Source organism: Triplophysa rosa, linkage group LG22 (genome assembly GCF_024868665.1).
Source record: "Triplophysa rosa linkage group LG22, Trosa_1v2, whole genome shotgun sequence".
NCBI classification, from domain to species: domain Eukaryota; kingdom Metazoa; phylum Chordata; class Actinopteri; order Cypriniformes; family Nemacheilidae; genus Triplophysa; species Triplophysa rosa.
The window spans coordinates 12,063,465-12,090,312 of NC_079911.1; the positions used below are offsets into that span (position 1 = coordinate 12,063,465).

The 26,848-nt window shown below is 37.4% G+C and overlaps 2 protein-coding genes across 2 annotated transcripts; both read left to right on the forward strand.

Annotated features, from left to right (window-relative positions):
• Positions 1–1,294: 1,294 nt before the first annotated feature.
• On the forward strand, positions 1,295–6,502 carry slc9a6b (solute carrier family 9 member 6b). Its single transcript, XM_057321080.1, has 16 exons — positions 1,295–1,662; positions 2,054–2,253; positions 2,400–2,477; positions 2,633–2,709; positions 2,792–2,904; positions 3,094–3,199; positions 3,287–3,428; positions 3,538–3,643; positions 3,778–3,866; positions 4,008–4,121; positions 4,230–4,341; positions 4,442–4,595; positions 4,691–4,721; positions 4,866–4,948; positions 5,232–5,337; positions 5,696–6,502. The coding sequence occupies exons 1-16, from the start codon at positions 1,392–1,394 to the stop codon at positions 5,987–5,989; spliced, it is 2,076 nt and encodes a 691-aa protein (XP_057177063.1). The 5' UTR covers positions 1,295–1,391; the 3' UTR covers positions 5,990–6,502.
• An 8,041-nt stretch (positions 6,503–14,543) lies between these two features.
• On the forward strand, positions 14,544–25,241 carry fhl1b (four and a half LIM domains 1b). Its single transcript, XM_057321275.1, has 6 exons — positions 14,544–14,629; positions 21,860–22,034; positions 22,744–22,918; positions 23,099–23,268; positions 23,842–24,028; positions 24,155–25,241. Exons 2-6 carry the CDS (start codon positions 21,879–21,881, stop codon positions 24,307–24,309), a joined length of 843 nt encoding a protein of 280 aa, XP_057177258.1. The 5' UTR covers positions 14,544–14,629; positions 21,860–21,878; the 3' UTR covers positions 24,310–25,241.
• The last annotated feature ends 1,607 nt before the right edge of the window (positions 25,242–26,848 follow it).

Below are 26,848 nucleotides of genomic sequence, written 5' to 3' on the forward strand. Positions count from 1 at the left end.
TGAGTTGTTTTTCATAACCATGTTAATAGTTTAACATTCCAGACTGTAAAGATGCATATGGTTGAATGATCAGCCCTGTTTGATTTTGTGTGTGTAGTTATTTTTTTATTCATTCCTCTTGCCGTTTGATCACATTACGCTGGATGTTTATTGTTCCTCCAAGTCATTACGTTTAAAGTGTGCAGGTTTTTCAGGAAAACAGTGACTATAGTATTTGTTTCCTTGTTCCTTGTTTACATTATGGTACAAATTGAACATCAGTTTAGTTTTTCAAATGTTGAAGAGAACCGGGAATTGAGTTTTGACTGAATTTTCACAGCACTGAAAAGTGAGACACTGTCTTTTTGGTGTGGTTGTGAGAGGGGTCAGAAGAAGAACCAGTAGGATTGTGCATTTTAACAAAAAACCATTCCAAAACTGCATTCCAACGCATTAATATCTCCAGAATACAGACAAGTATCAGGCGGTGGTTAATTTGTGTCTTCCTTCGATGAGCGCTGATGAACGCAATGTAACCACTTTAGGCATTAAAAGTCATAGTTCAGGTGTTCTGTATGTAATGAAAGCACTACATTTGACTAGTCATGTATGAAAAGAGGTTTTATAGGAATTAATTGCCTCCTTTTTTTAAGGTAACGTTCCTTTGTAGCTTTTAGCCCAGTAGTAAGCCGTGATATTAACCTTATATGTATGTATACACAAGCCACAAAACTGCAGTTCAGTAAATTAAGTGCATATAAGATATGCACATTTATGTATGGAGCAATTGATGTTGTATGTATGCAATAATAAATGTAATTTAACATGAAATGTTAGTCATGTTGTTTTATTTATTCATAACACATTAAGAGATTTCACTTAAGATACAGTTGCACATAACAATGTACAGGTTAAATTGTCATACTGTGTATATATTGTTATTCAAAAGTGGACACTTTATGGTTTTGTGGTCTTAACAACAATGAAAACATAAATGTTTTTGTAAATTGTATTTATTTTGAGAAGTCAAGTGCGTGGCCCCTGCATAATTCCAGAACATTCCTGTTTTGTTTTGCCATTTATTAAAAAATGTTAAAATATAACAAAAATAACTGCTTAAAAATAATTGTAGATACATTTGAATAAAATGTGAATTTGATATTATAAATCTTTTATATGTATAAAAGTATATTATAAAAGTAGGATTAGATACTGATTATCACTATCAATTATTCTTAGTTTAAAGCGCTGTTGCGGAGCACGTACTAAATTATATCATGTAGTTTGAGGGTCCTTTAATTTGTAACAACCCACTTCCGGTGTTATCAACGTTATTGCTGTGTTCGCGCCGCTATGTGGGAGACCGCAGTGATTCACATAATCACAAAACTGAACCACAACATTGCCTAACTATGGGATCTCAAAGAAGGCTCACCTCACTCACAATGGCTTTTATAATTCCCCGTTTTCTCTGCTTGATGTGTGTTAGTGTCGTTTGTCGAGGTGAAAACACAGAAATGGTGAATGTGGTGACAGAGAGGAAAGCGGAGGAGAGCCACAGACAGGACAGCGCTGATCTGCTCATTTTCATCATGTTACTGACGCTCACTATCCTCACCATATGGTTATTTAAACACCGTCGCTTCAGGTTTCTACATGAGACGGGTTTGGCCATGATCTATGGTGAGAGATACTTTTTTATAGTATTTATTGCATTTGATAAATGTTTGTCTGTGTATGGTTTGTTGTAAGTGCTCTCTACTGACAAATAATACATTTTCTAATGATTTCCTTTACAATAATATTCTTAACCATCAGCTGTGTTTACCAGTATAACCATTACAAAATCAAATGCATATTGTGTTGGGGTTTATAATTGTGTTTTATTGGTTCCCATAACATGCCAACAACAAATTATCAGCAGAGACTATTCGTTTTCAATAAAACCAATACAATTCCCATTAAAACCATTAAATCCAATAGGATTTCTATTAGTCCTGAATATATGATTCTACTATTACACAATGATTTAAAAAAAACAACACTGCTTAATAATATTACCCATCTTCTCTAGGATTGCTTATGGGTGTGATTCTGCGCTTCGCAGTCCATTCACCACAAGACATCAATAATGTTACCTTGACATGTGCGGTTAACAGCAGCCCCACCACACTACTGGTGAACGTGAGCGGCCGTTTCTACGAGTACAGTCTGAAAGGAGAGGTCAGAGACAGCAAGGGTCACGACGTGCCCAATGCAGAGATGCTCAGGAAGGTATAGCTGACAGATCATGATATTCTGATTCCGTAAAATACGAACAACCATTTTACTCATTCTTATGTTGCTTTTGAATGAAGGTTTATTTTCTAAATGCGTCTTCTTGAACCCACTTCGCTATTCTATTTGTAAATCCGGTTTAGGTCACTTTTGATCCAGAGGTTTTCTTCAACATTTTGCTTCCACCAATCATCTTTCATGCAGGCTACAGCCTCAAACGAGTAAGAAAATTATTACAACCATGCATATTTTATATAAAGAAACAATGTAAATGTATAATAAAATATATAAATAATATAAACAATGTCTCTTATCAATCCCTCATGTAGCTGTTGAATTACATTTTAGTAATGCTGTTTTTTGTTGTAACTGTCAGAGACATTTTTTCAGAAATCTGGGGTCTATCCTCTCCTATGCCTTTGTGGGCACAGTGATATCAAGTTTTGTTACCGGGTAAGTGAGTATATTTATCGGACAGAAGCATGTTATATTAAAAGCACTGCTTTTTTTATTCACTGTTATGTCCTCTATGCAGGTTGGTGATGTACGGCTGTGTGGTGTTCATGAAAGTCATTGGTCAGCTTGGAGGAGATTTCTTCTTCACTGACTGTCTTTTCTTTGGTGCTATTGTATCTGCTACAGACCCAGGTATTTATTTACTTTTTTTTATTTTGTTTTATTCATATTGGTTTACTACACACTGTGTGTGTAATATCTACATGTGTTATAGTAGCTGAAGTTAGTCAGTTTCGGGCCTGTCTTGTTATTAAAAAGTGAAGTGAAGATAACCCTGATTTATTTGTTAAATTCATGTCATGCATTTTTGATAACTTTTAGTAACAGTTCTGGCCATTTTCAATGAGCTGAAGGTTGATGTGGATCTCTATGCACTGATGTTTGGAGAGAGCGTTCTCAATGATGCAGTAGCTATCATCTTGTCCTCGTAAGTCCATTTACTCTTGTTTTCTTTGCATTGTAAGCTTGTTCATTCAAAATAAACCCTATTCTATCCTTTCTCTCCTCCTTACAGGTCAATAGGGGCATACCAGCCCGAGGGAGACAATCGGCACACGTTTGACGGCAGTGCCCTCCTCAAATCACTGGGCGTCTTTATGGGTGTTTTTAGTGGGTCTTTTGCGATGGGCGCTGCGACTGGAGTCATGACAGCTCTGGTATCTATATACACATACATTTTACGTAAACTGACTACTTGGTTAAACCATTTAGCAATAGCAATATTCTTAACTGGGAGATGATCTGTAAATCTGTGCGGTTGCTCAGGTCACCAAGTTCACCAAGCTGAGAGATTTTCCCTTGCTGGAAACCGCTCTTTTCTTCCTCATGTCCTGGAGTACTTTCTTATTGGCCGAGGCCTGTGGTTTCACAGGTAACCACTGAAACATATATTTATAGCAGTGTGCCACACGTAACGTCATGAAAAAATGAGTGATGTTTGTCAGATTTTTTCTTTTTCATGTCATTTCTAACATCTGCACTGTTTCTGTTTGTCTTTGTGTGTAGGCGTGGTGGCAGTGCTGTTCTGTGGCATTACTCAGGCTCATTATACATACAACAACCTTTCAGACGATTCAAAAAGCAGAACCAAACAGGTAACACACGTTACCAATTCGTCCTCATTTGCGACTGCTGTTTACATGTCACAATGTGTCATGGCTAAAAAATTCTCTGTTTGTTTTGTTTTTGTTGAGGATTTGTATACTGATAGAATTTTCCTCTGTTTCCCCGAACAGCTGTTTGAGGTGTTAAATTTCCTGGCTGAAAACTTCATCTTCTCATACATGGGCTTGACACTTTTTTCCTTCCAGCACCATGTGTTTAATCCCTGCTTCATTATAGGTGCCTTTGTATCCTTTTGAAGTTTGACTGCATGGGTGTGAGTTTGTGTCTGTACAAAGGAACTGTTTATAGGTAAACGTTTATTAATTCTCCTTGACCTTGGCCGTCATTTCTAGCTGGCCATATTTCTTGGCAGGGCAGCCAATATCTACCCCATTTCTTTTTTTGTAAATCTCGGCCGCAAGAACAAAATCGCAGCCAATTTCCAACATGTCATGATGTTTTCAGGTAACTACCAGACACATTTAAAACATCCGATATAAGACCTTTCTACATAGAACATTTACCTTTTTTTACCATTTAACTTATTTTATGATGTCCCTCTCAGGGCTTCGAGGGGCAATGACCTTTGCCCTCTCTATTAGGGACACAGCGACATATGCCAGGCAGATGATGTTCTCCACCACGCTACTCATAGTTTTCTTCACCGTGTGGATTTGTGGGGGCGGAACCACTCCTGTGCTGTCACTTATGCAGATTCGGTGAGCATTCGATTTTGTTTCATTGGTTTGATTTACAGACATCTTTTCTAAAAGATTTAAAGTGCTTATTTGGTTGATTTATTCTTTATTATCAGGGTGGGAGTGGACACAGATCAAGAGAATGCAGTATGTGCTCCACAAGCTAACATTACCAAAAGAGTTGTTTAACTTGTAAATATTTATTGTACAAATAGTATCCATAAGGGTGGTTTTACAGACATGAACTCACTATCTCTCACTCTCCCCTTCATAATTACTTTGCTCATATAGACTACAGCACCGGATGGGGTACAAAGAAGCACCAAGCATGAGAGCGCATGGCCATTCAGACTGTGGTACACATTTGACCACAAGTATCCTTTGTTTTTTATTTTCCTGTAAACAAAACATTACAATTATTATTTTGTTGAACTTTTCATAATATATCATTTTGACCATAACAATTTTCTCTGTAAGTATCTTATGAAGTTAATTATTTTAAATAATTTTTGCATTTAACAGCAGAGGGCGCTCACGATCAGATTAAAAAGATGAAAAGTACTAAACCTGGATCGGCTGCTGTTCTCAAAATGCTTGTTTTAGCTGTTTTATACCCAACAAAAACCTACTCGTTTTTTCCTTAACAAACTGGTGCAGTTATTTAAAGCCCATTCTCACTCACAGTGGACCTCCACTGACCTCCACTCTGCCTGCCTGCTGTGGTGCAATCGCACGCTGTCTGACAAGCTCGCAGGCCTATGAGGTAATCTACAAACAAACACAGTTACTGTTATTGGTGAGCTATAGTTTTACTTATAGAAGTGTGCTATTTACTAATTTCTAATAAGACTAATAACTCATGCATTGCTATCCAACTATGACGTCTGTTTAAGGTCAACCCGGAAGGCTTATTCAGCACAATTTGCAATTTTTACAATGTTTTATGTTAACATCAAACATATTAATACCAAACATAGTATTACAGGTAAACTACAGCCTTATTTTACTCAAAATACACCATTTTATTAACACATGACATTTCATAGGGTAGCCTACAGTAGTAGGTAGTTTTTTCAGAATTTATTGTATTTTTTTCCACTGTGTATGCATTTTTGGAGCAGAATGTAGGTCGACTGCATGATGAGGACACAGAACTGATCCTAAATGACGGAGGTGGTTTGATGTATGGGGACATGACGGTCAGCACTGATGCCCACGGCGTACCCACCACCTCCTCGAGTCAGGCCGGCCTGTACTCACTAGCAGGAACCTCCAATGATCCCCTCGACAGGGAGCTTGCATTCGGGGGCACCCGTCTGGTCCTTCCCACAGAAGACCCGCAAGACCCCCTGACATCTTTCCCTCCTCCTCTGCCATCCCCGCCTCTGGCTGACCCCTTGCGCCACAGAGTCTGAGTCCATGCCTGCCTGCTGGGTCCGAGCTGCTAACTTCTTGCCTTCAATTTGGCACTTTATTTAACAAATGGTATTTATGCTTTTATTTGTTTATTTATTATTTTGAGCCATACATATATATATATACAGTATATATATATTTGTTTATTTGTGTGGTAGACACTGTTGTGCTTTGATTGTGGTGGCTAATCATTTTGTTTTCTTGATAAAAAATTCCACAAAAGATTCAAAAGAAATTTTGTAGTGACTTTATCAGAATCTTATCTGAATACATTAATTGTGAATATGTTACTTGGTTTGACAGAGTCAAAGTAATACATTACATGTAGATCCGTGTGTGTAGACTATAAGTGCCTATGGCCTGTTTCCTGGTGTTTGTACTGTGACTAATCATTACCTCACTAAAATTTACTTATAAAAAGAGATTTCATGAGAGAAAGTGACTCATTTAAAGTGTTATAGTTTTCTAAATGTACCACAGCATATCGTCTCTATTAAATAAGATTTGATGTACTTCTTAAACCAGTGCACTCATTTTGTCAATTATTTCTTTAATTAAAATCATTGCACTATTTACGGTTTCATGGGACTCACGTGCCTGGTCCGAAGTTAACTTCTGGTCTGTTTGATTACAATATAACATTTTATTTTATATTTAATTTATATTCATAATTTATATTAATATTTTATTGTATATTAATTGTGTTAAATTACATTAGAACTATTCAACAGTTATTGATTCTTTGCAAAGGTCTAGCGGAAGTTAAGTTTGGACGTAACGTTTGTTTATGTTGTTGCCACTGAACCGTCTATGAATGACTTAGTTGTGTTTTTCATGAGTAATTTTACTTTACTCAAGTACAGTTTTCAATTATCTGTAGGTTACTTTTGGGGGGAAAAATTACTTCACTACATTAGAAAGCATATGTTATACTTTTACTCCAATACATTTCATAAATCAGGGCTCTCAAGTTTGATCAAAAGTTTGGAGTGAGATCACATCTTTTAGGAGAAGAGCCAGCCCTACCCAATTCTCTCAAGGTTTTCTAGCAGTTCAATTTTACTATTGTTATAACTGATCAGCACAAATAAAAAGTATATAATTGCTAAATCTGATAAAATATAGACAATTGAATCCAAATAAATAGTTTTATAGATCGTAAAATTATTTCTCAAAAACAAGCAGTGCTCAATGTTCATACTGAACACAAGCAGGATTGCAGAACTTATTTCAAGATGTGTGTGTAAAATATTACTGAAATGTTCTAATACAGGAGAATCTTGAATAATAAAATACATCTCTAGTACATCTCTGCTGCTGTACAAGCAGATAAAATTACTAAAGCAAGAGTATACCAGTACATTCAGCAACATCATCAAATATAATATAAGAATAATAAATTAAGGAACATTAAAATCAAGAGAAAATAAGTGTGTTTTGACTCTGGTTTTAAAAATGGATATAGATGGCGCAGTTTTAACATGCAATGGAATGCTATTCCAGAGTTTCGGGCCAATAGTGGCAAAGGCACGATCACCTCAATTTATAAGTCTTGACCCAAACTCACAAGATCTCAAGGTTCTGGGGGGAGTGTATGGGAGCAGGAGATCCATTAAATATTGTGGAGCTAGATTATTAACGGCTTTATAAACAAACAATACAATTGTAAAATCAATCCTGTATTTGATAGGAAGCCAGTGCAGTGAGGGTAAGATGGGTGTGTCACATGATCGTGCTTGTGCTTCCCTGTAAGAAGTTTGGCAGCAGCATTCTGTACTAGCTGAAGACGAGATATAGAGGACTGAGAGACACCAACATAAAGTGAGTTGAAATAGTCCAGGCGAGGTGACACAACTGCATGAATGGCCATTTCGAATTTGTTCATGGATAAAAAGGGCTTAACTTTGGCAAGAAGGCGAAGATGATAAAATCAAGATTAAACAACAGCATAAATCTGTAGGTCAAATGTGAGACTGCTGTCTAGTAAAAAGCCCAAGTTTCTGGCACATTGGGTTCGGTATGGAGAAAGGGAGTCAAGGTTCACCGATCTCCTTGGGACCAGAAAGGATAATCTAAGTTTTATTTTCATTAAGTTTTTAAAAATTACTTGTCAACCATGAGCTTTAGCTCATCTAAGCACCCCAACAGTGGTTGTAGGAAATTTTTGTCATTATGCAGAAATGTGAGGTATATTTGCGTGCCATCGGCATATACGTGAAAGGATACTCCATATTTGTCAAAGATAGAGGCAATAGGAAGCATGTACAAGGAAAACAACACTGGGCCGAGAATTGATCCTTGAGGAACACCACAGCCAAGAGACATGTTGTAAGAACTGTCCTAAGCTAACATTTAACCACCTATTAGACATATAAGAACGAAACCATTGTAAAACTGTGCCGCGGAAACCCACACACAGCTCTAAACAAGATAAAAAAAACTTCATGGTCAACCAAATCAAAAGCAGCACTAAGATCTAAGAGGGCAAGTGCCACATACTTCCCTGAATCGGTTGCACGGAAGATATCGTTTGACACTCTTAAAATGGCAGACTCTGTGATATGTTGTGCTTTAAACCCGAACTGTCATTTTTCATGAATAGAATTATGTAACAAAAATGACTGCAACTGAGACTAAATGGTTTTCTCCATATTTTTCAGATAAAGGGCAGGTTAGAAATCTGGCGAAAATGAGAAAAAAGGGTAGAATCAAGATTTTTTTTTTTTAAGGTACAGTATCACCACAGCATGTTTGAGGCTAGCAGGAACAGTACCTGTAGACAAGCATTTGTTGATTACTAGCAGCAAACCAACAGTATCAAATATTTGTTAAAGGAAGAGTGGAGGAATGATATCCTGGGGACATAATGTGGGCTTTAATGCAACACTAGAGAGTTTTTCGATCTTAAAATAATCTCTCTAAAATTATTTTAGTGGGAGGACATCTCTTAACTGGACGAATTTTACTGCTGCTGCTACCTAAGCAGCCCTCTATCAACTGAAATCACACTTGTAACTTTGGTGTGCGGGTAGGTTCACAAGCACAGCCCATCAACGGCTTTACGGCATACGTCACGTTTTACTCGTAGCCCGGGTGAAGAACAGCTAACAATAAGACAAACGATCTAGTTCAACGCTAGTCTCCAGACCATCACCATGGCAGAGCCAGCAAAAAAAACAGATGAAAAGAGAGAGAGAGTGATCGGACACGAGCCCGAACACGAATCAAAATCTGACAGACTTACACTTACACGAGCTGCAAGAGGCAATGGGTTGCAAAACAGATGGAGACCTAGCCTTCCTGCTACTAGATTTGAAAGTCTTATATGTACATTTTTTCTTACTGACCTGTACTTTTGAGCTTATTAGTTATTAGGCTGTGCTCAGGTTGTTTATTGGCGCACTAACGTTACTGGTTCACAATTTATAACCGTAAGGTAGACTAGAGATAATGTAATGTTGCCGGGTCTCAATAGCTTGAGTAGCATAATCGTGCCTCGTCACGAATTTAGTGTTATGCTTGTAAAGATGACTTCCAAACCACAATGAATGTTGTATGGTCACCGGCTATAAAAGTGGACATTGGGCGAATAAAATCATGTGTGCTCTACCTTGTTTGATTATTTTAGCAATCCACTATGGATGCCACGTCGAGCAACACAGACTCAGAAAGAACACAGCTCTTATCAACGCTCGGTCCGTGGGGAACAAAACCTATATTTTAAACAACTTTTTTACTTCACATGCGCTGGATATTTTATGTGTGACCTGTGTTAGGCCTGGCGTTTTCCGAGATGGTACCCCAGGACTGTAATTTTTTTAACTCCCCGCGTCTGTCTGGGCGCGGTGCTATTTTTAAAAACATTTATCACTGTCGACTTTTACCTACCGGCTCATTTGGCAGCTTTAAGGTGCAGCTACACTGACCAAAATGATAAACGCAACACTTTTGTTTTTGCCCCCATTTTTCATGAGCTAAACTCAAAGATCTAAGACTTTTTCTATGTACACAAAAGGCCTATTTCTCTCATATATTGTTCACAAATCTGTCTAAATCTGTGTTAGTGAGCACTTCGCCTTTGCCGAGATAATCCATCCACCTCACAGGTGTGGCATATTAAGATGCTGATTAGACAGCATGATTATTGCACAGGTGTGCCTTAGGCTGGCCACAATAAAATTCCACTCTAAAATGTGCAGTTTTATCACACAGCACAATGCCACAGATGTCGCAAGTTTTGAGGGAGCGTGCAATTGGCATGCTGACTGCAGGAATGTCCACCAGAGCTGTTGCCCGTGAATTGAATGTTCATTTCTCTACCATAAGCCATCTCCAAAGGCGTTTCAGAGAATTTGGCAGTACATCCAACCGGCCTCACAACCGCAGACCACGTGTAACCACACCAACCCAGGACCTCCACATCCAGCATCTTCACCTCCAAGATCGTCTGAGACCAGCCACCCGGACAGCTGCTGCAACAATCGGTTTGCATAACCAAAGAATTTCTGCACAAACTGTCAGAAACCGTCTCAGGGAAGCTCATCTGCATGCTCGTCGTCCTCATCGGGGTCTCGACCTGACCTCAGTTCGTCGTCGTAACCGACTTGAGTGGGCAAATGCTCACATTCGATGGAGTCTGGCACCCTGGAGAGGTGTTCTCTTCACGGATGAATCCCGGTTTTCACTGTACAGGGCAGATGGATTATCTTGGCAAAGGAGAAGTGCTCACTAACGCAGATTTAGACAGATTTGTGAACAATATTTGAGAGAAATAGGCCTTTTGCGTACATAGAAAAAGTCTTAGATCTTTGAGTTCAGCTCATGAAAAATGGGGGCAAAAACAAAAGTGTTGCGTTTATCATTTTGGTCAGTGTATTTCAAATGGCCCTTGTTGAACCTGTTGTATTTGCTTTGGTGTATCGCCCTCCTCAATATAACTCTGGCTTTATTAACGAATTTGCCACATTCGTGGGCAACCTCATCACCTCTTATAATAAAACATTCATGTCTGTTGCACATGATTGAATCATTTGATTTTGTTCAATGGGTATCTGGCCCTACTCACTCACAGGGTCACACCCTGGACCTTATTTTAATGCTTGGCTTCTCATGACCTTGAAGTAGGTAATGCAGCTTTCTCAGATCACATGCCTATTTTATTAACTGTGCCATTTGCTGCTCAACCCCCTAGTACTCTCCTTCCGGCACGCTTGTCTCGTACTTTCACAACTTACTCTAACAAGGATTTTTCTGATGCTTTCCATGATGTGCGTGAACTGTTAGAACTGTATGAATCTACTCTACAAAACTTGGATGCTGACGAACATCTTAGTCTTTTTAATTCTACTTGTGATAATATTTTAAACTCTATTGCTCCTATGAAGCTTAAAAAGCGCAAACCCACTTCAGCACCATGGCTCAATGACACCACACGCTCTCTCAGGCAGTCATGCAGACGTGCTGAGCGAAAATGGAAAAAGGACAGACTCCAGGTTTCATTTGAAATCATGAGACTCTCATTAATTTCCTTCCAGAACGCTGCTAAGGCTGCAAAATGCAAATACCTCTCTGAACTGATCACCAAATTCGGTCACAAACCTCAACTTCTCTTTTCCACGATTGACTCTGTATTAAATACGCCTGTTAATCTTTTCCCTGAGCCAACTGTTTCACTGTGTGAAAGCTTTGGAAAGTTGTTTACGGATACGATTATGTTAATCAGATCAGGGATGTCACATACTGCTTTTACCTTACCTGATGTTCCATTATGCTCTTCTACTTGGTCTGTATTTGAGCCTGTTATGCTTCTCTCCTGTAAGGAAATTATTAATTGCTTAAGACCAGGGCCCGGTTGCATAAAGCACCTTAAGTTTTTCCCTTAAGTATGACACTTAAGGGGTGATTTTCCTTTACCAAAGACAATAGGAGAATAACTTAAGTAAAACTTAAGGTATACTTAAGGACACACTTAAGGGAAAATTACACTTAAGGTGCTTTATGCAACCGGGCCCAGGTGCTTTAAGGAGCCTGATAAAGGAAGAAGTTCACCTGAATTACACGCATGAATTGCAAATTACAACCAACAGAACATTAACATTTATTTCTGTCAGGACCACTGTCGTCAAACATTTAAACAATATCAATATTTAAGTTTGGCGGAATGAAACTGTTCTGGGCAAACTCTCCGCCTGCATGGACAGTGCGGGAGCGCAGAAATACATGTCACCCCACCTGGGGAACCAGAATAGTTCATGATGCGTAACAGGATTAAATTAAAATGATCCGACAGAAACAAGCAGTTACATGGCACTTACATTAGAAACGGAAGTCCGCCTCGAAGTTTTCCGCTATATTTATTTGATTTTTACTTTTGAAATTTGACCGTTGCTCAGCTCCCGTGGCATCATGGGATAGATAAGTGTCCATCTGATCCACACTCACAAATCTCGGCGGAAGTAGTAGACCATCCGGGTATTTCTCGCCTACTATTTTTTGCATTTTGCGGTTTTGGACATACTATTCATGACTCATACTCATTTTCGCTTATATAATATGGAAGTAGTCGATTTCGGACGCAACCGCAGTCTAGTATGTGTTGTATGACTATAACGTTGATTAGCTGCACCTGATGTGATTGGCTGATGCAAGCTTGACCTGCCAGAACTGTCAATGCTTGATAACCAAATCTAAATGTTAAATAACATCTTTAAGATTTAATTACATATGTAAGATTAAATACCAAAAATACACACTAGTTTACTTTTATTTGTAATGTACTCATGATGTATACACCCATAGGCCTACATTAGGTAATAATTTACATCAGTGGTCACCAACCCTGTTCCTGGAGATCGACCGTCCTGCAGACTGCAGCTCCAACCCTGCTTCAGCACACCTGTCTGTAATTATCAAGCAAACCTGAACACCTTAATTAGATAGTTCAGGTGTGTTTGATTGGGGTTAGAGCTGAAATCTTCAGGACGGTCGATCTCCAGGAGCAGGGTTGGTGACCACTGATTTACATAATGTAAATTATTCCTAATTTTACATCGCTGTGCCAAATCATTTAGCCTACTGTTCTGCTCCTACATTTTGCAGTATAACTATTGTTATATAATAATAATAAATTAATTTGGGATCTCCTTCAACAAAGTAAGAATCTTTTGGAATTGTTCGCCATTTGTTGGTTATAATTGTATTAAAGGAGTAGTTCACCTTCAAAATGAAAATTCTGTCATCATTGACTCACCCCCGTGTCATTTCAAACCGATATGACTTTCTTTTTTCCGCAGAACACAAGAAGATATTTTGAAAAATGTTCTTAAGAGCCCCCCATTCACTTGCATTGGTTACAATAGAAGTGAACGGGGGGGCTGTGCTGTTCTGTTACCAACCAAAATATCTTATGCTGTTGTCTGCAGAAGAAAGAAAGTCATGAAATGACAAGGGATGTTTAAACAATGACAGAATTTTCATTTTGAAGGTGAACTACTCCTTTAAGAATGGTATTTGGAGGGTATTTTGTCCTAATTCTTTTAACCATCTTGTGAAATGTCAGTTGTGTTGCTTAAATGTGTTTATTTATTTTACCGTGACATATTCTCAGCGTAATACATTGGTTGCAGTCGGCGTCTGTGATCGTGGGACGTGTTTATCCTCTTACTTCACCAATGCTCCAGTTATTGGACTAGTCTCTGTTTTAAAATAACAAAATAATAAATCAACTATAATGTTGTACTATAATGTTATATTTATAATGTTGTGAAGTACAGGAACAGTATCTTCCCTCAGGCAATCCATTTTATGAACACTTGACGTTAATTATAAAACGGTCAGTTCTGGTCCTTGATTCTGATTGGCTGAGCGGAGTTCTAAGCCGTTATAAAATACCCCAGTAACCCACTGCTTCTTGGGGCTTATTGCTTTACCGCGGAACACACAACTCTATTTTACATTATTTATTCACCAAATTTGCACATATCAGACCTGTACATACATAATTGTCTATGTTGTATATTGTGTTTTTGCTGTTTTGTACATTGCCTATTTCTATATTATTGTATATTATTATTATTTTCATCTGTTTTCTGTCCTGTTGCTGTCTTTCTGTTGCACTGTGGAGCTTCTGTCACTATAACAAATTCCTCGTATGTGGAAACATACTTGGCCAATAAAGCTCATTCTCGTTCCCTCATTCAAGTATGTTTTTCCAAAGTAAAACACTGATTAAATACAGATATTTGAACATGTACTAGAGACGAAAAATACGTCAGTATTTTCCCATCTCTGTGAATTAACTCGATAGTCATCATTTTGCGTCCTTACTAACGACAAATGATGTGAGAATCCTACTATGGTGAAAGTTCTGAATATCGGAAGAACCTTCTTCACTGGGACGTATAAACGTCAGCGTTACCTAATTAATATTTATGACTTCGTCTTTGCCATTGGAATTACAGAACAACGTTGTCGTGGACTAATTTATATTTATGAGCTGAGACTTCGCGATAGTAGAGTTCGTATTTTCGCGTCTCGTAGTGAGAGACTGCCCACCACTGCAAGAACGAGCTAAGTGCAGTGAAGATACTGCTGGGTCTACAGTGGACGATACAGATCAGAGCTGTCTATCCCAGAGAGAGGTAAGTTTGCATTTTTTAACTGTAGCAGTCGAGTCTCAGTAAATTCTTCAGGGCTAATTTATTTATCAGAAAGGTACCCAGCTTTAGGTTTTTAATAATACTCATTTATCAAAGTTTGCGCAATTGCGCAGCCCCTTAGAATCACGTTTACATGCTTACCCAAATTTACTGCATATTAAATTAAACACAACAAAGGGTAGAACGTGTGCTATGGTTATGTGTTGTGAAAAAAAATCAATATTTCGTTTAAAAAAGTGTAAGTATTTTACATACTTTGAATCGTTAAGTGTTGCATATCAACATGCATTAATTTGCCATCAGATTTACGTTATCCCTTATATTAATATAAAATAATGTTTGTATAAACTGAGCATACCCATTTAATAGAAGTTGTACATTAAAAAATAAGCAATACTTGTACAGGTGTGCTGCTTTAATGTTCTGTAACAGTGAGTCTTAATACTATATAAAGTGCATTAATGGTTGTACAAGAATTATAGGATGGGGCGTTGGCTTAGAAATGTTCTGCATGCTTAAGACTGTATGTCTTTCAGACTCTGAAATCTGGTTCTTATTAAAGATTTTTAACTCCAGAAAAGCATGGAGTTTAACGCATGGACTTATGGGGTGAGACACTGCTGGACATGTCTGAATTATGCACACAGTGGAATTCAGCCCAAGAGACTGAGAAAAAATCTGAATCTTGGATGTCCTTAACTCTATCTTTAACGAGGAAGGAAAAAATACACAGGAAACCATTATCGCACCATCTCTGGCATGCTTTATTTAGCTTTCGTACCCATTTTTTCATATGGCGCGAATACGTGTTTTTCTGTGTCTCGTTATAAGTTGCCCATGCATGTATTAGACACGTACATTGCAAAAATTAAAGTGTCGGAACAAAAGATGTGTTCTATCTAAAAGCGAATGCTCATCCAGACCTGCCTGAAACGCCTCGTGTAACCACACCCCCACAAATCTACGTCAGTTCGTGGTATGATTTGACCAAGATTGCCCAAATGTATATGCAAGTAAGATGGATGTACCTGTCAGTACATGTGCTCTGATGTTCCAAATATGGTAAGAGGCGTTACATTTCCATCACACACTTGCAGTATTCGACCAATCACTACACACTGGTTAACTGGCCAATCATAGCACACCTCGCTTTTCAGAGCTATGAGCTTTGTAAAAAATCTGCACGATTCAGAGAGGCGGGGCAAAGAGGAGATACAAACATGCACGTTATGTGGAAAATACAGCGTTTTTGAACCTTAAATCGTGTATACACATTGCATTACATCTAAAACAAACCATAATATTCATTTTAGCTGTGTCATATGACCCCTTTAAGCAATTTTAGTTGGCTGGAGGCAATCTGGCTTTACAGACATCAAATCCAGTGAATATAAAATACCAAAAGATATGTTTAAAATACAAATAATACACTATTCGTACTAATAATACAGAACATTCATTGCTAATAGGAAAATAGGAACCAAACACCCTGTGCGCTACTTAATACCTAAAGACAAGTAATGTATTATAAGAGCACATGAACATGTCTCATGTGTCAGAGTCTTAGCCACGGGACCCACGACTGATTATGAATCAGGGCTTTAACTCAACCTTACATTTTTTTTTGGAACAGCAAAAGAACTCTATCCTGAAAATATTTGACGCAACAGATCTCTCCATTTTCACATCCAGTTCATGCAGACCCCGTTTTCTGTCTGGATTTATCCACTATACTCCCAGTCATTCTATAGGGACCTGTAAAGCATTTGTTTTTCCATTATTGTGAAATGAAAAATGGTTTATTTCCTCCCCTTACTTGCTTGTTGGGGCCTTTTTAAGAGCATGTGTGGAAACATTTAGGTAAGGACTCGAGGGATTTGTACTCTCTGTTTTTTTAAGCTTTTTTAAGCTCACTGTTCTGTCTATAGGATTACATAAGTATGTAATAGCAGATTTTTATCAGCCGAACTGAAAGTGTTGGCTTATCCCACTATCAATATACTGCCCACTATCAATTTATTTGAGAAAGTTGGAGCATGTCTTTATTTTGGTTATTAAGGGATAATGTACTGTATAATACCACTAAATAAACTCTCGCAGGGTGATCAGGACTCGCTCGCAACGCAACAATATAAATAAATAAAATGACACAAGAGACATTAAACTTCCACAACTATTTAGGAAAGCGGTTGCCAATGTCAACTATACACTTTAATGATCATTATACAAAATGCCTGACCGCTAAATTACAATAATCCTATTGTTAATGCCAGGACCCTCAAAGGAAGCCATCATAAATTATGAATTTTTCTGAATTATTGTATGGTGGCCTAAAAAATGACCTCTGATTAACCCCATCAGCCTAAAGAGGGACAGTAGTCTTGTTTGTGTTTCTTCTTTGTTAAAGTGTATTTAGGAGCATAGATCAAGAGCGCTAGGGTTACATCGCTGGCCGCCGTCTCGCCTGTTCCTCTTACCGCTGTTTTGTAGGCTTCCTGTTTCCAGAGGTGGACGAAGTACACAACTTCCTTACTTGAGTGAAAGTACAGATACTACTGGTCAAATATTACTCCACTACAAGTAAAAGTTGTAAAGACAGATTCTTACTTGAGTAAAAGTACAGAAGTATGTGCTTTTAAAAGTACTCAAGTATTAAAAGTAAATTTCCTTTATGTCAGTTGTGCATTGTTTTAATGTCGTATACCTTATGCCTCTGAAGCAACCTACTGAATACACTGAGTAGCTCACAGTATCAGTTGTATTAAAGGAGTAGTTCACTTCAAAATTTGCCCCCATTGACTTTCCATAGTAGTTTTTATTCCTACTATGGAAAGTCAATGGGGGCAAATTTTGCAGTGAGCAACTCCTGTAAGAGCTTTATATGTTTAGCACATATATGTTTAGTTTAGATATAATCCTGTATGATCATTTAGCCTAATTATCCTCATTAGCCCCCTAGGCCTATATGTATTTATGAGCAGTGTTCTTTTATTTTGTATATTCCCTTTACCAGTTTTAGCAGCAATTTACCAGTAAGTAGTAAGGTTCTTGTAAATAGTAAAGTGTAGAAGCCATGTGTTTGTTGCATTTATTACCACTTGTATTACCATAATTTAACTACAAACATAAACTATAGCTAGTATAATGAAACTATGGTATTTGTAGTTGCTGTGGTTTTACTAAAGATCATTAATTGGAGTATGGTTCCTATATTTAGAAAATGGTAAATTTGTGGATACTGTGGTTTTACTGCAAATACCATCCCTGCTGAAAAAAACAATGATTTTTTTGAGATTTTTAAATTAAATTCCTCTTTGTAGTGTGTTTTGGGTTTTATTCCAATAGGATTTACCATCCCATCAATAGAATCCATCACATACAAGTACAAAGTAGACAACAAGTATCCATAATACAATTCCCATTATAACCATTAAATCCATTACATTTTATGTTGTATTTTGGGCAGGGTTCTATTGTTTTTATTTCAACAGAAACACTTCAACTATAGTTACTTCAGTAAAAACATCATTCATTTTCCAAATCGCTTTAAATGATATAGCAGCAGATCAGAAGTTAACACGCACGTGTAGCTCAAGGTGTATGTGATGCTTATTTACCGTTTAGCCGTTGCCGATCATTTTCATGACAATGTTTCTACGATCTTTGACTGATCGTAACCCACACATGATTACACTACACTTAACATGTGCCTTTTTCGTCTTTTAATGGTCTATTTGCCTTTTTAGAGCGCTATCAACGGTGTAGCAGCGCCAACGTTTACATTAGTTTAGCGGGGAAGATCCCAGAGTTGCCAGATTTGCGTTAAAAAAATCTGCCAAATGGCCATTCAAAGCTTGCCGGAAAACCGCGAGCTTAGAAAAACTGAAATACTTGGCAACAGTAAAAGGTCCTGGCAGATCACAAGCCAGATAAATTGCGCACACAGGAAACCCCGCTGCACAGAAACCATTTTCTACTTTTGGACCTTTTTATAAATGTAGTGGAGTAAAAAGTATGATATTTGTCTTTCAAATGTAGTGAAGTTAAAGTACAAGTACTCAGAAAAAATTATACTCAAGTAAAGTACAGATACTCAAAAAGTGTACTTAAGTACAGTACTCAGGCAAATTTACTTCGTTACTGTCCACCTCTGCCTGTTTCCAAGCCTTCACCAAATTCTTCTGCAAGTACATCATGCCAACCCGACGCTCTGCCAAGACCCCCTCAATTTTCCCAGCTGTAAAACAGAGCCGATTCCATTACCAAACCCATTTCAGATGACCTAAATTGGGTGCTAATCAGGACCATTTGTGCCCTTGTCCGTGCAAAAATGCACCACCTCCAACAGATGCCTCTCTGTTTGTGTTACAACGTGGGGAGTGCGTCTGCCAGAGGAGCGATCTCGTGTGCGTGTGGTTTTTCGGAGAATGCAGTAATCATCATGTTTTGAGCTAACCAGGAGGTGATGTCATAGCCAACTTCTAATTTGGTCTCCAACATTATAAGCGGCAGCGCGCCACACCCTTTTATGAGTCTATGAAGAAATAGAAAAGAGAAAAACACGCCGAGTGCACGCAAATCATATGAAGTTCCATCATATCACATCAGCCAGCGGTTCCAAGAACTGTGTGACCGTTCCATTTCTTCCCTCCCGTTTGCTTTGGCTGCTATGCTTGGCCAACTGTGTTCCAGATGCTGGTGCATGAGGTCATCCTGAAATCAGATGCCTCAGTCTCAACAGTCTGCCATCTCCCTGGAGATCGTATTAAATATTTGACTCAAACAGGGGGCCATGGTCTGCTTACCATTACATCAGCGTCTGTAACAATGACCTCTTCACACTTATCTGTAACCTATTCATGAAGCGGCGTTCTCTGAACTTCAGGCCTGAGACTCTTAATGCTAGATCATTGTGTAAGAGGTTCCTGGAGTAAAGTTCCCTGTTGTAGGCATTTTTATATCCCGATCTCATTTCTCCCCATCGTTTCCTGTTCTCCCTTGATGGTCCTACAAGGTCTTATAACAAAATCAGAAATGTTAGAGGCAGTTATGTTGGATTGGAAAAGTGGAAGCTGTTGGAGTTAACATGCTGTTAGAAATGAGCTCAGATGTGATCGCTAAATGTCTCTCCGGTCTGCCATTAAAGTTAACTGACCAGGAAACACGTAACTGAATGTTTTACTGCGTCTCCCAAATGACGGGAAAAGCAACACAGCTTTTGCCAAATCTTTCATCTTATCGCCTGCCCCTGTTTTAAATAATAAAAAGAGCACTTTTGCTTGTCTAAAACAGTGGTTCTCAAACTTTTTCGTTGTAAGGCCCCCTTTGTGTAGGGTGCATTGTTTTGCGCCCCCCCCCCAAATAAATACTTATAATATTGAACTCAGAATTTTCATTAAACCAAAAACTGATTCAGTTATACAATGATGGAACATCAATTCTTTTGGTTGGTGGGCTTATTTTCTGATGTTTGCTTGCATAAAATTTATGATAAATTTCTTTCCACAAAATCTGTGGCCCCCCGGATTCATTTTGGGGCCCATGGCCCCCAGTTTGAGATCCACTGGTCAAAAACATACAAAGTTTGGTTTTATATACTGATAAAATAACCATTTGGTTGATTGAGGGAAGAAAAATGGGAATGGAGTCTCGGTTTTGGCAGTGGAGTTTAAAATACTGAGCAGATCTTATTTATGGACTTTACAAGCCAATTTGAGAGAAACATTTTCAATTTATTTGTACTGCAGCAACTTACACAAAAAATCTTGTGCTTTACAAAAGTTTCAAATGGAATACTTTTGGACATACCAGCTCACTCACTCAAATGTTAGTTGAGATTTACAAAGGAAACATGAGAAAAGAAAATGTATTAATTTTCTCTGGCTTTGTAGGCTAGCAAATTATTACACCGGAGTCTTGAGTTAGACATCAAAACACACCTAGAAGGCAGATCTGCTCTCTAAATAATTATTCTTTGGAAAAAAAAGGATCTTGAAGTGAGAAGTTCCCTCTTTAAACATTGTCAAAGAACTGTTAACATTCCAGATCTCACCACATACATACCAGACATACTTCGTGAATGTATACAGACCGGATCAAATGTGTACCCACATGAAAAACAACCACACGCATTCACGTCACGCAAAGGTTTGTCTTTACGCAAAAGTTTTCTCACTACAGTTCTCTTAATCTCACTCACTGTGGTCCGTAAAGCAGTATTCTTTATTGTGAAAGTTCAGTACAAATACATTTGAATTGAAAATGTTTTGAATATTTCCTGGACTTGCTTGCCACATCATTTGATTTAGGCATGAATGTGTGTATTAAATTTGCTGTTTCGTTAAACCTAACCGAGTTATTGCTGATTAGATTTATCATCTCGACGAAAGAATGATCCTGTCGGTCCGTCTTAACCTGGTTTGCAGCTGTTCTTTGCCCTCTATTTGATCATGATAAGACCAGAACACAATGAAGCTCATGTACTGTGTACCTTATGTTGCCTATGGTTACAAAACAACTAGCAATCTGACATTGCGGCCCTCTGATCTTCTCTTAGGGAAAGCGGAACAAACATTTTCTTATCAATAAATGACCTCACACCACAGTTTCCTGGGGAAACAATGAACATGATGAGTGCTACCTGTTGAAAAAAACAGCATATGCTGGTTGGGTAAGTTTTGAAGCATGGTAGCTGGTTTAAGATGGTTTGTGCTGGTTTAAGCTGGTTTGTGCTGGTTTAAGATGGTCATGTGCTGGTTTAAGCTGGTCCTGAGCTGGTTTAGGACCAGCTAAGGACCAGCACATGACCAGCTTAAACCAGCACAAACCAGCTACCATGCTTCAAAACTTACCTAACCAGCATATGGTGTTTTTTACAACAGGGATGTTAGGGCATGAGTATGAGAGTAAGCATTGTGAGTTCATTCTGCTGAACAAAATCTATACATATTAAATAGGTAATGTTTTTTCCATTGTTTAACAGTTTTTATTTAAAAGAAACAGTTTTATTACTTTGTAAACATGACTTTGTATACCGTGTTGGCTCTTAAGGCGGAATGTTAAATTCTCCTTCATTTGTAAGCAGATTCAGATGAGGGCGTGTGTTAAATGAACAAATGTAAATATGTATGTACTGTAAATGTAATGTTATGATGTCATTTTTATGATCTCTTTGTAGCTGGGTGAGGTAATGGCTGCATTTATTTTTTACAGCTTCTCACGGTCACGCACCATGGCAGACCGTTCCAAGTGCTTTTACTGTCGTGAAGACCTCAGTGGAAAAAAGTTCCTGAAGAAGGACGAGAAGCAAGTGTGCGTGCGATGCTTCGACAAGTTCTGTGCCAACACCTGCGCTGAATGTCGACGGCCAATCAGCACCGACTCCAAGGTAACGGCGTGTGATATTGTGTCATGTTTTTCCACGAGTGGTTAAGCGTTAAAAGTACCACATTACACCTGCAAGTACTGATTGTTTTTTCAATTTGCTGTTTTTGTGCCCTTTTGCAAGATATAAGAGAAAGAAATGTGTACATATGTGATTGCAAATTTGTTTTATTTCTTGAAATAAAGTCACTTAATGAGAGTAGAGAGAAACTGTATAGTTGCTACTCTTTATTTCTCACTTCTATTTCTTTATTTCAATCTCTTTATGTTATATAATTATATAATTATACGTATCATTTATATGATATTAAAAAGCAAATGCTACTAGAGTATGTGATATAAAGGCCTGCGTGTGGGCCACTGTCATGAAATTGCTCAAAATTCTGTTGGAAACAAAATTGTCCAAATTCATAGTAAGTTATTGATATCACAATATGATTGCTTTAAAATACACATTAATTAAATGCTTTCATTTGTACTATCTTACAACCATAATTTATGATATTATCTATTATAAAAGACTTTTCTTGTTTTATGTTTTATGTAATATTAAAACCTGTCTGGAAAAACTGCTATGGAAACAAAAAAGAAAAGAAGTGCTATACAAATAAATGTGAATTAAACTGAATTGATAGCATGCATTTTGTACTTTTAAGAAATCATATTTGCTTCTGCTAGTAAGTGTGTGCAATATTTGTCTTAAATCATCTCAGGAGCTTCACCATAAGGGACGTTACTGGCACTCGGATTGTTTCAGATGTGCCAAGTGCTATAAGAACCTGGCCAAGGAGTCTTTCAGCAGCAAGACTGACCGGATCCTGTGTGGGACGTGTAGCTCACGCGAGGATGCCCCTCGCTGCCACGGCTGCTACAAGCCCATACTGGCAGGTACAGGATGAGTACAGCGTGAGGAATATTGGGCAACAATTAAAGCATGTTTACCTGCTGATAACTTTCAATGTGTATATAGTATGCCTGATCGTAATCCTGATACTTTTTTTGTATCGTATGTGTAAAATGTTGACGTCTAGTAGACTGTTACATTTTCCCATCACGTGTTTGATAAAGGCACTGAGAGTGTGGAATACAATGGCAACTCGTGGCACGATGAGTGTTTCACGTGCTATCAGTGTCAGAAGCCGATTAGCTCCAAAACCTTCCAGACGAAAAACAACAACGTCTACTGCAACCCTTGCCACGAGAAGAAGTTTGCTAAGCAGTGTGCATGCTGCAAGAAGGTGAGAGACTGCCCACTAAAAAAGATGGTTTGTTGTTTATTTTAAAGTTAGAGGTTGTATAAATTCAATAAATGCAAAACATGAAAATGAATGAAAAATGAAATATTATCATTTACTCACCCTCATGTCAGAACGTTGGCAACCGAACAACACCGGCCCCCATTGACTTCCATTCCATACAAACTCAATGTACAAGTTTTCATATATAAGATAAAGGTGAATAAATGATGACTGAATTTTTATTTTTGGGTGAACTATCACTTTAAGAAAAATACAAGTATTATCTAAACCAGAGAAAAAGTGCCAGAAATGTTCCAGATATTTAAAACGTGGGGCAGAAAAATATTTTTTTGTAATGCTAAATGTCTCAGAGCTACAGAACAGATCTTTTAGACCTCTCTTCTTTAGTTGCTTTTTTACACACGCTGTTCAGAGGGGATGCATTACCCCTTAATTAAAAGTTATTTTTTGATCCTTAATTGTTATTGCTACGTATATCTTAACGCATAATGGCCTTGTCACGAGTTGACTTGTGGTTTATGGTTTCCAAGAGTTCTGCTATTCTTTCTTCAGCCTATTACTACAGGAGGTGTGAATTACAAAGACCAGCCGTGGCACTCGGAGTGCTTAGTGTGCTTCTCCTGCCGAAAACCTTTGTCTGGCACCCGATTCACTTCCCACGAGGAGAAAGTCTACTGCGTAGACTGTTACAAAAGCACTGTGGCCAAAAAGTGTAATGGCTGCCAAGATCCTATTACAGGTTTGAATGTGCACTCACACACAGACAAATGTCTTCATTTTTAGGTCTTGCCAACCATTATTCTTTTAAAGTGCTGTACATTTTGAACTTAAGTGACAAATAAATCTACTTTTTCTCATTCAACAGGATTTGGACAGGCTACCAATGTGGTGAACTACGAGGGTGGCACTTGGCACGAATACTGTTTTAACTGTAAGAAATGCTGTCTCAACCTGGCGAAAAAGCACTTTGTATCTCACAATGGAGACATTTACTGTTCTAACTGTTCCAAGAAACTGTAGCTCTCCATGGAGACACAGCGGAATAAGATTACTTCAGAAAAAATATCAGCATTCATTCAAATTTGTACAAAAATCCCACAAAAAATGTATTAAAGTGTTAATGAAGGCGTCTGTTATGTTGGTTCTGGCTTCTTTATGAAGGGAGTTTTTCCCTGTAAAGAATGTTAAGTTTGCAAAGAGGCTTTAATGGGAAAACGTATCCTGTCTCTTTCCAAATGTCCATTTGTCTCTGGAAAGAATGTCAGATAGGAAGAAAGATAGTGATGAAGAAAATAATTCAAACATCAAAAGGAATTTGATATCCTTTAATTCTTTAATGACTTGTTAACATGGCTGCAATTTTTTTAGTAATCTGTGCTTTAGTATTGTTTAGATATTGCTTCTTTTCATTTGTAATACTAATTTTACATTTACATCATTACTTTGTGTCTGTTGTATACTGCCCTAAAAATTTAGGGTCACTTGATGTTTCTCGTGATCTTAATTAGAAGGTATGCTTACAGTTTTCAAAATATTTTTGTATACTAAAATATAGTTGTGCTACAGAATACATTTCATTAAAATATTAGAATATACTTATACATATGTTTTTGAAATATATGTACTGAACATTTACTGAATAATTAACTCCAGCCAATAAGAAGTCTAGAATACTGTCAAATCATCTCCTCAAGAAGCTGGCTCATAAAATACCAAGAGAACATTTATAAATTTCTCTATTCTTACTATGAAATGTGGGGGTGGAAACAAAGAATTTTGTAACCGAAAACTTGAACAGTAGGAACAGACATTTTTTACTCTTCATAAAATGCACAAAAGTACTTATCACATTTCCACTATACAGTGATTTACATAAACATGTGTTATTTTGGTATTCTCTGTGTAATTATAAACAAAAACAAATAAAGTTCAAAGACAGCCACTCTTTTATAAACTCATTTGATTCGCATGGCGTTTTTTCTTACACAACAGCGACATCTAGTGTTGGGCTATAAAATAATATTCTCACCTTTCCAAATCAGAGAATGGGACACATTATATATGTCATAATAATAGATATTTTTAAAGGCTTCAGAAGTGTAGATGCATGTATTTTTAACTGATGTCTAGATTTATTTTAACTGTACTGTGATTAACTTGTAAAGCCCTGTTTGTAAAGGTGCTATATTTCAAGCAAAAATGTTTAGTCAAAATCTCACAACAAAAAGGACACCTGTTACCATCGAAAAAAAAAATAAAAAAAAAAATAATGTTATGTTACAGTAGCAAAATGAATAAAATAAAGTAAATAAAACTCAAAACTTAAAAAAGCTTTGTTTTCTATAAGTTAATTAAATACTGCCAATGAAAGATGTTAAGCTTAGAAAAGATGTGCATTACACTGCTATTGCATTAATCAGTATTAAAGTCACATGACTTTGCATTACAACACCATAGACAATTCCCATCTCTAAATTTCATCAGAGGTCATTTGTCAATACACTCTCTCGTCATTGAGTACCTATATGAGCTTAATGAATAACTTAGTGTGATGAAAAGGGAAGGTTTTAAGATGAGCATTAGACCCCTGTCATGGTCAAGCCTCTCATGTCAACTTTATACATACATGTGATTGTCTTGAAACGCAACGACCTTCATGGAATTTTGATATCAACAGATGCTGAATGTGGTGAGTAACTATTGTTTGATCAATTTTAATTATTCTGTGTTTGCTTTTCAATTTAACTAAGATTTATTTCTATAGCCTTTTCACAATTTTTACATTGTTGAAAACCAGCTTTACAGTAAATAATAGTACAGCGAGTATAGACACAAGTATATGATGAAACATATAGAATAAATGGTATTATTGCAATTTTCTTCAGCAAGATATATAGCTTCAATAAGTTCATTAAAGGATGATATTCACGCTTTCATGCCAAAGCCCTGTGTTTGCATTAGAGTTTAATACTGCTTATCACGTTGTAAATCAGAATGCTCCGAGAAACTAGAACAAAATGAATGTACTGCTTCCTTTTTTCAAGCTTTATAGTGCGCAGTATTTCATCGCACATCTCTGTGACCCTTTTCACACAATATAATACTTTTTTCAGGTGAAGAATGGAAGTATTCAATAAACTGCTTCAAGCTTTAGCAATCTTCTTCATTCTAAGCGTAATAACATTGAAGGATGGAGGTATTCTTGAGCAAACATCATCTTTAACAATCACTCCGCTTATTCCAAAAATACAAATTGTGCATAAGAAACTGAATTTGGGTAGTTGACAAATAAACCGCGTGTCCTATGGTGTGACATTCTGTAGCAAAAAAAAACCTAATATAAAGATAAATCTTTCTTATGCCATGTTCTATTAAAATATAAAGATGAATAATATAAAATAATATATCATTAACTATTTGTTTTCTACATTTTTGCTGTCATACCGTCGGACGCATGATACGCTTTATGTCAACTACCCATTTGTTCATTATAGCATTTCATAGATTTAGCCTTATTTTTGCTTCATCAAGTTGAATTTGTTTTGATACTTGTCAGAAA

Excerpts from the sequence above, each read along its gene's own strand:
- slc9a6b (XM_057321080.1), top strand. The coding sequence starts at position 1,392 with ATGGGATCTCAAAGAAGGCTCACCTCACTCACAATGGCTTTTATAATT. Across the intron at positions 2,254-2,399 it reads ATGCAGAGATGCTCAGGAAG|GTCACTTTTGATCCAGAGGT; the intron begins GTATAGCTGACA and ends AATCCGGTTTAG. Across the intron at positions 4,596-4,690 it reads CTGTCACTTATGCAGATTCG|GGTGGGAGTGGACACAGATC; the intron begins GTGAGCATTCGA and ends CTTTATTATCAG.
- fhl1b (XM_057321275.1), top strand. The coding sequence starts at position 21,879 with ATGGCAGACCGTTCCAAGTGCTTTTACTGTCGTGAAGACCTCAGTGGA. Across the intron at positions 22,919-23,098 it reads CTACAAGCCCATACTGGCAG|GCACTGAGAGTGTGGAATAC; the intron begins GTACAGGATGAG and ends TGTTTGATAAAG. Across the intron at positions 24,029-24,154 it reads CTGCCAAGATCCTATTACAG|GATTTGGACAGGCTACCAAT; the intron begins GTTTGAATGTGC and ends CTCATTCAACAG.